General features: G+C 35.5%; 1 protein-coding gene across 3 annotated transcripts in view; it reads left to right on the top strand.

The window, feature by feature from the left end:
- GOLM2 (golgi membrane protein 2) overlaps positions 1-8368 on the top strand; it is a 102446-nt gene extending 94078 nt beyond the window's left edge. For all 3 annotated transcript variants that reach the window (XM_070581859.1, XM_008531240.2, XM_008531241.2), the window contains one exon: positions 6269-8368. In XM_070581859.1, the coding sequence (XP_070437960.1) occupies positions 6269-6339 (71 nt within the window). In that variant the 3' untranslated portion in view covers positions 6340-8368. The remainder of the gene's footprint in view (positions 1-6268) is intronic.
- The last annotated feature ends 8174 nt before the right edge of the window (positions 8369-16542 follow it).

The raw sequence follows: 16542 nt of genomic DNA, 5'->3' as shown, positions 1-16542 counted from the left end.
CCTCCATGCTGTGACCGTGAAACCCACCTCTACGTATTTTGGTTGAATTTGTGTAGAATTTCCCCTACTTTTCAGTAGCAGTACAATCTTAACACAAAGAGGTTCTGTGCAGTTTTTCAATTTTATTTTGAAAATCATTTTATGATACTGATATTTGTAGATCTAGAAATAAATTATTTTAATTATTTTAGTTTTTAGTTATCTTATATGTTATTGATATAGTTACAATTTGAAACTCAGAATCTTCAGAAATTTTAGAATTAAATTATTTAAAATGGCTCTAGACTTTACCTAAAGGCAAAAACTCCTAGAAAATTCTTTTCCCATTTCTCATATGAAAGCATTTCATTATTCTAGGTACAAACATTGACCAGACAGCCTTTTTGGTTTAAAGGAAGCTGCAAAGGGAATGGTTTCCTCCACACTGAAGATAAGATTATTTCACTACTGATTCAGCATGGGAAGGCTGTTTTTGAAATTTTTTTCTGAGAGGCATAAATTTATATTTAGCAATCAGTTTGTGAAGATTTGTCTGTTTTATGTTTAATACACAGATTCAACATATTTTCCTTGTTAAGTGTGTTACTTCTGAGCTTTTAACTTAGTGAAAGTTCAGAATCTACCTGTGTGCATGCAGCCCTACCCATGCATGCATGTCAGAGTATGTTGCTTTATGGCAAGTTTTTAGGCTTGTTTTCTGCCTGCTTGTATCATTTAGTAGTATTTGTGGAGCTTTTTCTCTTTTCTGTAAAAGTTGATTATGAACTTAATGTGTGACGTGGTAGATTTTTTCATAATGATGCATGAAATATTTTTCAATGTAATCTGTCTTGATTTCTTCTTTAACTCTTTTAAAGGTAATTAAATTTTATTTAGGTTCTTCACAAGTATTGTTTTTATAAAACACAGAAAATATAGCTGTCCTAGAATACTACATAGTTAATAGAAAAAGGGAAACTAGCGACTCTGACTTCCACCTAGGCATTGTTTTGATAGTACATTGTAGTTTTGGAAGAATGGTTATTGGGAATAGAAAAAGATTAATAAATGCTAAGAGTTAATATAAGGATATGTTAATGAGTACTTCTCAAACACTTTTTGGTACTATTGAATAAATTATACTCACCTTCTCTATAATCTCATCTGTTTTTCATACATTTTACCATTTTTTTCTTATTGCTTTTGTGATTTGTTTGGGTGATTTTTTTTGCAATTATTTATAACATTGTTTTAAGACTTTTTCATGCATATATATCATATCACCAGTTAGATTGTAAGCTCTTGGAGGGCAGGACTTTTCATTTATTTTGCCTTCTGTTTTGCTTGTATCTTTTTCTGCCGTCATATTCACCTCCTGCCGTAGTACTCAGCACATATAGGGCCCTCAGTAAATGTTGTTAACTGATAATTTTATGCTTTTTTCCTTGAGATTTTATTCTTATAACTGTGACTAAGGTAATAACCCTTTAACTTCTGGTCTTATAAGCTTGCTTGGTTTATACTTTAAACATTCTCTAGTTTTCTTTCATAAGGGCTTCCATCATCTCATTGGATAATTCATTCTCATTGGATAAAAAGGTTTTTATTAGAGCAATTAATTTCATCCATAATTGAAAACAATTTCTTGTATTTTTGGCTATCTTAAAGTTGATGACTTTTATCACAAAATTTCAGTTTAATATTTTTATGGTTTTTATCCATACTAGGTACATTTATCTTCAGTGCCTTCTCTCTCTCTTTTCTGTACTCTCTCCCACCCCCAGTTCTCACTGCCACTTTCCACTTTAGGTCCCCAGTAGCTTCGTGCTGCCCTCCCTTTCCTTTCACAAGAAAATGAATCCACTGCTTCTAAGGAATATATGAAAATGACCTAAGATGATATCCTCAATGAAGTAGGGAGAGGGTTGTTAAATTTTGGCATTTCCTCATTTGCAAGTGAATCTTACTTGAGCTGGGGGTTGCCATTTAACATTTTTATACCATTTTGGGGTTCACTAGATGATAGCAGCAGTAAGATAGGGCAGCTACCAAGCAGACTCCCTTATCACAGGGAACAGAAAGATGGAAGAACATCAGCTCCAGCAAATAAAGAGGTATAAGTTTGGGTGAACTGACTAAAAAGGAATATGGGAGACCTAAATAATTTTAAACATCTTTTCAGGAATTCTTTAGTTATAGTATTAACTGTCCAAAAAGTGGGGAGGGGGAATTATAACTCTTCCCTAGCTTATCAATAATTTGCATTCAAAATGTTTATTATTAAGTTAGGCTATTTGGAGTTTAAAAGTGTTTCTTCAGAGTTTCAATGCAGAAATAATGGTTGGGTTCCCAGGCCAGTTTGCTCTTGTAGCCAAAGCAGACAGTAGAATAGAGTGGAAAAAAACATTAGCTAGAGAGTTAGGAGACCAGCTGTGTATTGTTTTTCAAGTCACTTAAACTCTCTGGGCCACAATTTCTTCATTTGTAATGTGAGAGTGTTGAACTAGAATAGATAGTCCTTCTCAGTTCTAAAATTCTATGGTCACATTTGCAGTGGAATCACTATATATAACATAGGTATTATGGGAAAATATGTTTCAGATTTCAGCTTGCCTGAAACATCTTCCGCTAAACCCAGGAAAGAAAGTAGAAACTTTACTGCCATCATTGAGACTGCAGCCAGAGATATTAAATACTGAAGCATGCACTTTAGAAGCACTATTAAAGTTCTCACAGTAGGGGCTTTTCTCTGCTAGTAGTAAGAGTTTTTTCTCAAACTGTCGACTCCCTAGGATTAGAGATTCCAGCTGCAGGCCTGAGGTGCTGGCTTTAGCTAAGGACACTCTGGGTTTGGTTTCGGAAATTCTGCATCGTGAAATGGAGGCTTTGGTAGCATCTCTGCTGATAGGGAGCTGAAGGATTCCAGCTTCATGCATATTGATCATTTGGGTCAGCACTGCCTGCAGTGTGTTTTCTTGTAAAATTACATGCAGTTTAATTTTCCTGTGTTTGCAATCCTGGTTTATTTTTACTTTTAATTCCTGGTTTCCTGAAGCATCCTAAAAGAAATATTTTATTGACATTGGTGTAAAAAATTTTTTCCTGGCTTCTTTTAATGACCTATGAAAAGATTAACTAAAAGATTAACTTGGAAACAGTACACATCTGATGGATGTATCTTTTAATTCATTCTCTATTGTAATAAGGAGATGGGTGTTTACAAATTCCCTTTACTCTTATCTTTAATCCCATAGAAGTTCCACGTTTGTTTAATAGAATAGGACATGCATATTACTAAGTATATCTACGGAAGAATCTTAGCATAGTGCTTAAGTGCCTAGATTCTGGAGCCAGACTGTCTGGATTTGAATCCTAGCTCTACCAGGTACTAGCTCTGTGACCTTGTGAATTACCTAACCGCTATGCCTCAATTTCCTCATTTGTTAAACAGAGATAAATATAGTTACCTAACTCAATACTTGTTATGTGGATTATATGATTTAAATATTTGTTTGGCAGTTAGAACAGGGTCTTTCACATTGTAAGCACTATATAAGTGTTTGTTGAATAAAATAGTAAAAGTAAGTAAAAGCAAATAGTAAAAAAAAAAAAGTAAAAGCAAATCTAGAATTTTTTCTGTCGGTTGCCTGCTTTACACTTTTGCCTGTGGATTAGTTTGTATATTTTAGTAGCGCCTCACTGCCTCATTGCCCCCAGCAAGTTCTTGCTTGGTAGAGCTTACTTTATGGAGGTGATCCTTTCTTGACTTCAGAGAAAATTTAGGAATTATTTAATAAGCTATGTATGTCTTTGTATTATATTTCCTTTACTAGTCATTTTATGTTGATGAGCTATTTACAGATTTTGCTGCTTTGTAAAATGAAATAAAATATTAGTTCATATAGTTATATTCAGTGGTTATGTGTTATTCTATATCAGGTTAGGTTAGGTAATTTTGTTATACTTTACAGATAAGTGCAAAGAAGTTGGTAGAAACTTGAATTCTAGTTAGAATAGCTACACTGAAAATGGACTCTAGTTAATGTAAATGAGAGCTCAAAGTAAGAAAAATGCAGTATTACAAAAGACCTATGAAATTCTGACAAACACTGTGAAGGTACCATATTAAAACTTTGCTAAAAAGCATGAAGTAATAAAACCAACAAACTCCTCCTTATATTTATAGAGGACTTTGAAAGTATAGACTGCCTTCATATGCATTATTTTGTTTTGAGGTAGGAAAAACAGTTGTCATCCCTTTTCTACAGAGAAAGTAGAGGTCCAAAGAGATTTAGGAACTGGATCATATTTGTTAAGTGCCTGCGCCAGGACTAGAATTCAATTTTTCTATTCCTAAATCTTTGCTTTCTCTTGTTTTCTCTTGATAATTATTCATTTAAAAATTCCAAAAAATAGCAGTATTTTTTCCTTTCAGTAGCTTTCCTGTTAAATTTCTAGAAGTTCTCCTTTGTATGATAGCTTTTTTCACTGTTCTGTGGTGATTAAGTCTTCCTTTAATTACTGAAGTCCTGAAAGATGTGTTTATAGCCATAAGGTGAGGTCTCATAGCATGGATCTTAAAGAGAGCTTTTGGGAGAGGTGCCAGTGATTATTTTCCTTTTTAAAACCAAAGTAATTTTTTTAAGTGCCGTGAGTTCTTTGATAAGAAATTAATTAGCATATTTTCAAAATACAAGTATGATTATGGGTATAATTTCAGCCTTTACACATAACAGATTTGGGGTTATCATATCTAGTGGATTACATGATTAAAGATATGAGATCATTTTGTTAGAATATGATGCAAAATTGTTGCCTGCAATTCTAAATGAGAATTTATAAAAGCTTGACAGGAAAGTTATTGAAAGGAAAAAGAAAGTTGGTTTGTTTGCCATTTTTTATGAATGAATGCAAAGAAGAAATAAGAACACATCATTATGGAAAGTTAATACATAGTACATACACCACATGGCATCTTTTTGAACAAAATTTTACCATAGGATATCCTAAAGAAGCTGAGAGTAGAAAACCTATCAAACCTAAAAGAATAGATTTCAGAAAGCTAGGTATATGTGTGAATTTGGATTCCAATTTATATCTCTCTTTAAATTATATAAAATTGTATTTCCAGACAGTTATGATAGTAACACCTCAACCTATCCAAAACTAAGCTATTGGGGAATTGTAACTGTGAACCAGAAAGTAAGAAAAGCCATTTTTTGAGGCTGTGGAGGAGCCAAAAGATGTCATTAAAAGCTGTGTACTTAAAAGGGAGCCTTTTAGGCTCTGATTAAAATACTTTTCATTCTTGTTCTAGAATAATTTTTTAATTGAAGTGTAGTTGACGTGTAGTATTATATTAGTTTCAAGTGTACAACATAGTGATTCAACATTTATATACATTACAAAATAATGTAATTTTAATACTCTGAGCAGTCTTATTTCAAAACCTGTAGTTTGTAGCAAAATTAGAAAAGAAGAGAAAGGTTGCTATTGGCAGATAAACTCACAGTAATGTGAAGTGACATTTGATAGCCAAGAAGGAGTCAGAAGACCTGTCAATAGCCAAATAAGTCAAACTCCAAAGCACTTTTATGGAGCTGCTTAATATAGCTACTCAAAGTGATTTTGAGGATCTTACAATATTATGTAATAATTTTTTTCTTTTTGGTAAAGAAAAGGTTAAGTTTTGGTCAGTATACTCCATTTAGGAAGTTACTGGTAAGCTCTTTGCAGAGAAGCAAAGTAATTCACTAAAATGCTAAATGTTGGGATTATGAGTAACCTTTATTTTCCTATGTTTTATTTTATAATTTTTACATGATGACTATGGATTAATTTTATAATTAGAAAAAATTTGGTTTTTAAAGGCATAAAAATGTATATAAAACAGTTTTTATCAAAGGTTTAATTTAAAGGACTAACCTTCATCTGTGTAGAAATAATATATTTATTTAAAAGGATTAATTCCCCAATGTTTGTGGGCTCCTAAAGTTTCACTAGTCATGTCTATCTAGCTCTACTTCTTTCTTTTTTCTTTCTTTCTTTCTTCTCTCCTTCCTATCTATCAGTCATCAAAAGATTTGTTAAAATTAAATAATCTTCCAAAATAATTACAGACTTTTTGCTCTTTAGCCAAGCAACTGAGAAATAGAACACGATTTGCAGGTGTAAAATAACAAGCAGAAAGCTACCTTAAGACTGAGAAAAAAGGGAGACATTATTTAATTGGATTTCTGCAAGTGATTTTAAAAATAATATTCTTGACACATAATTGTTTCCCTTACAGATGATGAAGAACGAGAACTTCAAATGGATCCTGCAGACTATGGGAAGCAACGTTTCAATGATGTGCTTTAAGTCCTAAAGGAAAACTTCGGAAAACCTAAAGTGCTGTAAAATGGAATAATTTCTACTTTGTTGTTTTTGACTTTTGTTGTAAAGATCAGTTATATCACTTGTAAAGATACATTGAGATAGACTTAAGGAAAAATTTTAATGAAGGAATGTACCCATGTACATATGTGAACTTTTTCATATTGTATTATCAAAACAGAGACTTTTTTGGTTATGATACAGTTGAGCCAAAAACAAAGTAAACAAAACTTTAGTCTTTGCATTTAAAGCAAACTAATGTATATTTTACATTTTATTGAGCCCAATTCTTTCCACAAATGGACAAACAGGAAAAAGTTGTACAGTTTATATGTTGCACATAGCATAACCACAGTGAGAATAGTTATTGAGCTGAAAAACTTTTTTATATACTAATATATTCTTGTTGTCCCAACAGGTGTTCTGTTCTGTCTACCCCTCATCTCATGCTCTTCAAGGAGTTATACCTAGAATAGTTAAATAGAGGCCAAACACTGGGCAGCAAGTGTGCAAAATCACCTCCCTACTCCTTTTATTTTACATGAGTGCTGATATGTTTTGGCAGATAATCTTTCAGCTGAGGCCTGATGGAAGTTGAGATAACCTGCAAAGACATAACAATATTTATGAGTTATACCTTACTTAGTTCATGAAATTATGAAATGCATGATTGACAGTATATTTTTAATTTTTATTTTTTCACTTAATACCAGTACTGTTTAACTATAACCAGCGCTGGCTAAAATTTTTATATTTTCAGAGCTCAAGTTAGTGAAGATATTCATGATTAAATGCCAGATGCTGAAAAAGGCTAAATCAACTTTGAAATGATTCTGCAGTCAGTATTTCAAAGCTTCTCTGGTAGTTTTAGTGATCTTATTGACTAGACTTTTTCAGAAGTACTAAATAAGGAGTTTTAACAGATTTTTATTAATGCACAGATAAATAGAAGTACAGTGAGGTCTATAGACATTTTAATAAAATAGTTTAAAAGTTTGTAATAAAGATGAAGAATCTTTGTAACTACTTAATATGTTAGTTAAGAACCCATAAACCTCATATTTGCTAGACTTACAAAATTATTTTAAATGCATTTGTCTTTTTTGACACTGTTCAGTAGAATATGTAAGCTAGCTAATCCTTGTTTTCTGATTTAAAACACCTTTAAGTCTTATCCCCCTCCCTCAGAATGAAAAGTTTTGATCATAAGGAGAAATTTAAGCATATTAACTCTCTTTTTCAGAAGGGCTACTATTAATTGCACATAAACATGAAATGCTTTTTTTTCCCCCTGTACTCAGGTTCTAATCAAAATTTAAATGTATAGAAGGAAAAAAAATACGTTGTTCACTTATTGGAGGTGCAAAAATTCTTAGACTTCAGTTCTGAATTATTTAGTGACCAGGAAAAGATGTAGTGATTTACTAAAATTGTTTTTTTCTACCATATCAAAATAAACAATTCATGCCTTTGCTATCAATAGAGTCAGGCCTACAGTGAATAGGTATGATAGTTCACAGAATTTTTTTAAGTGGAGTTAAAGGGAATTGATGTGCACTTTTGGGCATTAGGAAGGGAAGATATATCTAAAAATACTCCTAGTAATACTTTATATTTAATACTGTAAAATCTTTACAAATGAAAACCAAGAAGTTTCCTGCCTTAGTTCCTTTTGTCATAAAAACAATCACTTGGTTTTTTGGTAGCTATTACTTACACAGCAAAATTTCTTCCATTAGCAGTCTATACATTTTATAAACTGAGAAATCTTGGACCAATTGATAATATTTTGACTGTATTAACATTTTAGTGCTATAAAATTCTATGTGAATCTCTTAAAATTCTGACATTCTACAGTCTGTATTAGACATGCTGGTTTTATAATGTTTTACTTCTGCCTTAAGATTTAGGTTTTTTAAATGTATTTTTGCCCTGAATTAAGTGTTAATTTGATGGAAACTCTGCTTTTAAAGTCATCACTTACTGGGTTCTAATAAATTAAAGATTAAACTTGTTTCACTATTTGGCTGATTCCAATACATATACACATATCACACTCATGTGATGCAAATAGTTACATTTTAACATTAAAATTTGAGTAAATTGAGAATTCATTTTAATCTAAGATAAACTATAGAATGGCAGAAATTTTTGCTCTAGGGCTGTTTACTGTGGTGCTAGTTTATTTAAAAAATAATGAATGCTTCCTGTGTGCCCAGCTTTGTTCTAGCTAGTAAGAGTACTGCAGTGGATAAGACAGACCAGGTTTCTGTTCTCATGGAGCTTACATTCAAGTGGGAGCAGTCAGACAATATACAAGTAAACACATGAGCCAGATAATTTTAAATAGTGATAAGAACTATTAAAAGTAAAACAAAGTTCCATGATCTCTTAAGTTTCCAAATAATCAGGCTAGAGTATCATGCGCAAGAGGGTGAGAAATGAGGCTGAAGAGGTATGGAAGGGGTAAGATAGGGAGACTCTTACAAGTTCAGGTCACTTGCTAATGACCCATAAAGATAAAATGCAGCATATAAAACATACATGGAAGCATAATTCTGGGGAAAATGTGAAAATGACTTCAAAATCACTTATGAAATATGTCCCTTTATTTAAAAAAAAATCTTAAGATTGTGTGCCTTTTTGACTTTTCACTTGTATAATCCTGTAACAACAAAATTTGCTAGAATATGAGGACAGAGAATCTATTAAAAAACATACTTACTGGGGCTGGCCCAGTGGCGCAGTGGTTAAGTGTGCACGTTCTGCTTTGGCAGCCCGGGGTTCACGGGTTCAGATCTGGGTGCGGATATGGCACCTTTTGGCAAGCCATGCTGTTGTAGACGTCCCACATATAAAGTAGAGGAAGATGGGCACGGATGTTAGCTCAGGGCCAGTCTTCCTCAGCAAAAAGAGGAGGATTGGTGGCAGATGTTAAGGGCTAATCTTCCTCAAAAAAGAAGAAATAAAAACAAAACAAAACAAACAAACGAAAACTGTACTTACGAGGGAGGTAGTCACCTCACATAATGGCTGACCCTGGAAACTTCAATTCCCTCATGTGTCTGGCCCCATGGCTCCAATAAGACAAACAGTGTGACAATATGTTTCCAAAGTCTAGGTTATTGAGTCTTAACATCACATGTGGGCTGTCAACATTCAGTTCTAATTGGGCTACATCCAGTTACCTTTAAAAGACTCTCCCCTCTAAGGGTTCCAAATGAAAATTCAACCAGCTATCTCAGAGAAAAGGGGAAATTTAATGGTCCGTATAAGCAAACTTAATAAAGGGTAGGAGTCTCTTAGACTTGAGGACAATTGAATCAAATTTGAATGCTGTCAACATTTTCACCAACTCTCATTTCTGACTCTCTACTTATTACGTTCATTCTCTCAGACCAGCTTCCCCTCAAAGCTCTAAGGAAGACTTCCAGCAGGTCACTTTTTCTTCATTTTGCCACGTGAGAGTGGCTGCTCCTCCTTCCTTAGTTCCATTTCTAAAAATATGAGGGAAGGGAGACTTCTGCTTCTGGCTATGATTGAGCACAGTAGCCCCCCCCATCTGTGATTTCACTTTTCATGGTTTCAGTTACCTGTGATCAACCACAGTCGAAAAATATTAAATGGAAAACTCCAGAAATAAACAATTCATAAATTTTAAGTTGCATGTTGTTCTGAGTAGCGTGATGAAATCTCGCACCGTCCAGCTCTATCCTGCTTGAGACATGAATCATCCTTTTGTCCAGCATATCCATGCTCTATAGGCTACCCGCCTCTTAGCCTGTTAGGAAACACGTAGTATATTTAGGGCTCAGTACTATCCGCGGTTTCAAGGCATCCACTGGGGGTCTTGGAACAGATCCCCTGTGGATAAGGGGGGACTACTGTAACTTGACTAGCCCTCCTGGATTAGTAGCAACTATAAAACTGGACAGGATATGTTAAGCAGCTGTTTTCAGGCAGCACAAAACTGAAATTTCTGAGAGAAGGGAAACTTCAGCAGTTGAGCCTCACAACCAACCAGCTTCCTGTAGTGTAAATAGGCTGGAGTGCTGAACTGAGAAAACAGAGATAACAGCAGAGAGCAGCTGAACAGGTTAGAATCTACAGAGTAGGGCTTCAGAGAAGAGGGAGCTATTCACAGAGATGGCCCAAGAAATACATATAGGAGTCTCCACAAGTCCATGGCTGAGGGCTGGGCTGTATGTAATCAGAGCAAGACCACCTGATGCTTACCAGAGAGCACTTGCTACAGATTTGAGAATGGAAGAGATACCAGAGGTTAAGAAGTGTTGGCATAAAAGCAGTGCTAAGGGACATTGGGTTTCTGGGCTGCTAAGGTGAAAATCTCCCTAACAACTGTGGCATCTGGCCAAAACACTGGAAAGGTTGCACCTTAGGAGTAAAGACCATGCCCTAGAGTAAGACCTATGCTAGACATGTCCTAACAAGCTCTGACAAGATTGGCAGGGGAGACAGGGTATGGAGATTGAGTCCAGCCAAGTTAGAACTCCTTGGGCTTTCCATAGATATGAACTAACAAAGCATAAAACCAAGCCTATACTAGTTTAAGGTGACCACTCAGCCATTAAAGTACCTGCTAAAACAAGAATTATCTGTTTTTAGAAGATAGCAGAATCCAGAATCTCTACAACATATACACAATGTCCAGTATTCAACAAAAAATTACTAGACATACAAAGACACAAGAAAATGTGATCCATGGTTTAAAAAATTGAGATGGTCTTTGTTATTGGTGTTATATTTTTTATTTGTTAATGCAGGTATTAAAAATATGTTCAAAGATTAAATGAAAATATGTTTTAAATGAATGAACAGAAACAGAATCTCAGCACAGAGATAAAAATTATTTTAAAAACCTAATGGGAATTCTAGAACAGCAAAGTACAATAACTGAAATGAAAAATTCATTGGATGGGTTTAATAGCAGATTGGAGATGGCAGTAGAGTGAACTTGACGACATATAAATGTAGTTGTTCTGTAAGTATTTGGAAATAGAGGGTTGAAATGTTGAGAGACCCAGAAATGTGGATTTCAGCTTCATTCTTCAAATATTTACTGAATCCTCAAGGTGCTATCCACCCCACCCCCTCACACATAAGCCTAAAGTTTCCATCATGAAAGAATAATGATCATTCTTTCAGTTACTTATTGAGTACCTCATATGTGTGGAGAAATGTTCTGAGTATTGGGGATACAACAGTGACAAAGTCCCTGCCCTCATGGAATTTATATGCCAGAGCGAGAGAGAGAATTATTTTCTATACTTACAGTGATAAATGCTATGAGAAAAATGAGAATAAAGGAGTAGTGATGGAGGAGTGCTATTTTAGATAGGATGATCACGGAGGACCTTTCTGAAGAGGTAGTGTGAGAACAAGCCATGTGACTATCCTGTGCAACACTATCCAATAGAAATATAATGCAAGCCACATATGTAATTTAAATATTCTAGTAGCCACATTTTTTTGTTTTTTAAAGATTGGCACCTGAGCTAACGACTGTTGACAATCTTTTTTTTTTCCTGCTTTTTCTCCCCAAATCCCCCCAGTACATAGTTGTATATTTTAGTTGTGGGTGCTTCTAGTTATGGCATGTGGCATGCCACCTCAGCATGGCCTAATGAGCGGTGCCATGTCCCTGCCCAGGATCTGAACTGGCAAAACCCTCAGCCGCCCAAGCGGAGCACGCAAACTTAATCACTTGGCCACATGGCCAGCCCCTAGTAGCCACATTTAATAGGTGAAATTTTGACATTTAACTAATATACCCAAAATATTACCATTTTAACATGTAATCAATATAGAATACTGAGATATTTTTTATTCTTTTGTACTAAATCTGAAATCTACTGTATATTTTACATTTACAGCATCTCAATTTGGACACTAAATTGCCATTGTAAATATTTGATTGGTACTTAGAGCTGATAAAATTTATACTTGAATAAGTACATTCATACTCATGTTCCAAGCATACCTAAAAGTTTTCCAATAACTGAATCAGGTGTTAATTTTCTTCAATAGACTATTCTTTTTTATTTTTTTAAGATTTTATTGTTTTCCTTTTTCTCCCCAAAGCCCTCTGGTACATGATTGTATATTCTTCGTTGTGGGTCCTTCTAGTTGTGGCATGTGGGACACTGCCTCAGTGTGGCTTGATGAGCAGTGGCATGTCCGTGCCCAGGATTCAAACCAACGAAACACTGGTCCGCCTGCAGCAGAGCACGCGGACTTAACCACTTGGCCACAGGGCCAGCCCCTAGACTATTCTTTTTAGAGCAGTTTTAGGTTAACAGCCAAATTGTGTAGAAAGTACAGAGGGTCCTCACATACCCCATTCCTACACACACACACACACACACACACACACACACACGCTTCACCTACCTTGAACATCCTGCACCAGTGTAGAATTGTTACAATCAATAGACCAACATTGACACATCGTTATTAAGCAAAGTCCTTAGTTTACACTAGAATTCACACTTTATATTGTACATTCTATGGGTTTAGAGAAATGTATAATGACATGTATCCACCATTATAGTATCATGCAGAACAGTTTCATTCCCCTAAGAATCATTTGTGTCCAGAATGTCATATAAATGGAATCATACGGTGTATAGCCTTTTCAGGTTGACTTCTTTCACTTAGTAATATGCATTTAACATTCCCCCATGTCTTCAGGGCTTGATAGTTCATTTCCATTTAGCTGAATAATATTCCATTGTATGGATGTACCACAGTTTATTTATCCATTCAACTACTCAAGGACATCTTGGTTGCTCCACGTTTTGGCAATTATGAATAAAGCTGCTATAAACATTTGTGTGCAGGTTTTTCTGTGGACATAAGTTTTCAACTCCTTTTGGTAAATACCAAGGAGGACTTTTTTTTATTGCAGTAAAATACACAATACACAAAATTTACCATTATACATTTATTTACATTTAAAGTGTACAATTCAGTAGCATTAAGTACATTCACAATGTTGTGCAACCATAGTCACTATCTAGTTCCAGAACTTTTTTTATCACTCTAAATGGAGGACTTGTTAGCAGTCACTTGAATATTAATTTTAAAATTTAAGTTAAAAGTTCCTCAGTCATACTAGTGACATATCAAGTGCTCAGTAGCCACATGTGGCTAGTGGCTATTGAATAACACAGGTCTAGGGGAAGAGAATTAGAGACAGAGGAAACAACAGATACAAAGCCCTTGATGCAGAAATACTTTTTCAAAAAGCAGTTGACCTTGATGACTGGAGGACAAAGAGCAAGAAATAGGGAATGTAGTCAGTGAGGTAGCCAAGAGTCAGCTAATGAAGGGCTTTGCATGTCATAGTAAAGACTTTAGATTTTATTTTAAGGGTGATGAAAAATTTATAAAGAGGTTTAAAATGATCACTCTGGCTTCTGTGTTGGAAAGACTGAAGGAGGTTCAAGAATGAAGCAGGAAGACTTGAGAGGTGGTTGTAGTATTCCTGTTAAGAGACAATGGTTCTTGGGAGGTAGCTGAGAGGATGATAACTGTGGATTCATATATATTTTGAAGGGTTTAGTTTATTGCACTTACAGTGGGTTGGATGTTATGAGAAAGAAAAACTGCATTCCATAAGGTGGATAACACACAGAGAAGCAGGTTTGAGAGAAAATTAAGAGTTTAGTTTTGACCATGTTAAGCTTCAGATGGTCGTTGCCATCAAATGATTGCAATCCTGGAGCAAAATGACAGCTCTATTTCAATATTTATATGAATATTACTTCCTTAGTTGGAATAAGAGTGATAAAAAACACATAACTCATAGAGAGAGAATATTAATGTGGGGCCAGCCCCGTGGCTGAGTGGTTACGTTCGTGTGCTCTGCTTCGGTGGCCCAGGGTTTCACTGGTTCGAATTCTGGGCGTGGGCATGGCACTGCTCATCTGGCCATGCGGAGGCGGTGTCCCATGTACAACTAGAGAGACCCACAACTAAAATATATACAACTGTGTACTGGGGGGCTTTGGGGAGAAAAAAAGGAAAAATAAAATTAAAAAAAAGAATGTTAATGTAAGAATGGGTTGTGAAGTACATATGCCTTATATAGGAAGAAGTAAATATATTCCATATGCTCTGGAATAGGGATCCACTGAAAGACTTTGTTGAAGATGCAAGATACTTCTATTACATTACTTAGTGACCATCTTATTTCATTAATGTTTTCATATAGCAACAGTTTTGAATAGTTTAAAAAGCACGCATACCGCTAGTTCTTGCATTACATTTTTTTCTGTGGCTACTGCTTTGCGTCTAAATGTACCTCATGCTTTTTATGTTCATATTTTTAAATCTTTATTTTATTCTAAAATCTTGGACAGGGTTGTTACTGAAGCTTAATGACATTAACAACCATTAAAGGAGCAAGGAAAACATCTTACAGAGTGTTTTCCATAAATAATCTCATTTGATCTTCACAACAATCCACTTAAATATTGCAGAAAAGAGGCTGGTAGAGACTACTGGATGTAAATGCTAAGGTGAAAACAAAACACAGTTATCCTTTGTGAAAAATGGTTTTAAAAAAGTTACAAAAGCATTTAGGCTTACTACCAGCAACCTTTCTAAACTTAACATCTAACAATAATAACATTGCCATAGGAGATAGTAGGATGTGGTGTAATGAGCAGAAAGAGGGCTTGAGTATTTCTTACTAGGTGATTGCGATTGTCTTTGTATAAGGCATCTGTTTTTCCTTTTTTAGAAAACTCTCCCCCCCCTTTTTTTTTAAATTTCAGTGTCTTCCACTGGAGTGGGGGGGCTAATATCACCTATTTTACCTATCTCACAGGGTTGTTGGGAAACAAACAAATCAAAATGCATATAAAAGCGCTTTGTAAATCGCATATTTTACTTAAATTTTAGGAGAGTGAAGGTTTGAAATAAATACTAGGAACTTTTTTTCAGAAATATTTCCAATTTTTATCTAATTTAAAAATTATTTTAGTAATCAATTAGGGTAATTACTTAGCTTATATTCTATGGTTTTTCATGATACACACTGGATCAGTAATTATTTGTTGATTTCCAATTAGTTTTTTTGGAATCTCTTACTTTGTGGACTATTACCAGTTCTGCATGCTGTATACCACCGGCTCTCAATAAATGTCGCATTCGGAGCATTCTGGTACTAGGAAGATTTAGGTGCAAATAAACTCTGAGCCCTGACAGAATCTGTAGTGTATAAGTCTTTCAGAAGACAACCCACCAGCTCCACACTTTGAAAGAGGAACAGCCAGATTCACAAGGATTCTCTGCTTACCTCTTTCTCTCCCCGCTACCTTCCCTCCTAACTCCTCTGGTGCACAGAACTACTTCCTCACCTGCTCAACGCACTCTGAGGACTTTCCCATCTGTTGTTTTCTTTACTTAGACACTCTTCCTTTGTAACATCAACTCTTCCTTTATGTCTTAGATGTCATCTCATGAAAGGCTTCCCAGATCCCCTCCTAGCACCCCTCATGTCCTCTTATAATGCCTGTCAAGAACTCCTTCTTGTAGTCATTTTATCACATTGTATTTAAATTGTTCTCTGTCTTCTTCAATAGACTGTGAATTCTAGGAAGGCAGGGTCCATGTCTGCCTTGTTCACTTTTGCATCTTTCGCATCTAGTATGGTCCTAACGTATTGTGGTTTTTCAATAAATATTTCATGAATGAATAATGAGAGTGACCCGGAGTTTTAGTAAACAGGTAATGCTCTTTCAACCACTAGACTTGTTTTTATGATTACCACTAGGATTGGACGCTCCGGATTGATACACTTTCACCCTGTGAGGTTGACCATCCTTTCACCCACGCCTGCAGGTAGGAACACATTTGTCTGATTGATCTGACTTCTCAGCAGAACCACCGCCGACAGCGCTCGGAGCTGAAGGGCGTGGGTTTGTATGACAGATCCTCGAGCAACTGCTATGCCCTCTAGGCAGTGAGCTGGAAAGAGGACCTTCACGGGCCACTGGGATCCCAGGAAAGACGAAAGATTCATCTCATCCTGGCCTTGGGCAGCGATCTTCACACACTACCTTCTCCAGCGCGCCAAGCCGTTAGTCCCACCCCGTCCCACTCGGCTCCACCCACCTGGCGCGCCCGGGTTACTAAACCCTAGCCGCCAGGGCGCGCGAC

This window comes from Equus przewalskii, chromosome 1 (genome assembly GCF_037783145.1).
Source record: "Equus przewalskii isolate Varuska chromosome 1, EquPr2, whole genome shotgun sequence".
NCBI classification, from domain to species: domain Eukaryota; kingdom Metazoa; phylum Chordata; class Mammalia; order Perissodactyla; family Equidae; genus Equus; species Equus przewalskii.
The sequence above is the reverse complement of the archived record's forward strand: the minus strand, read 5'-3'. Positions and strand labels throughout refer to the sequence as shown.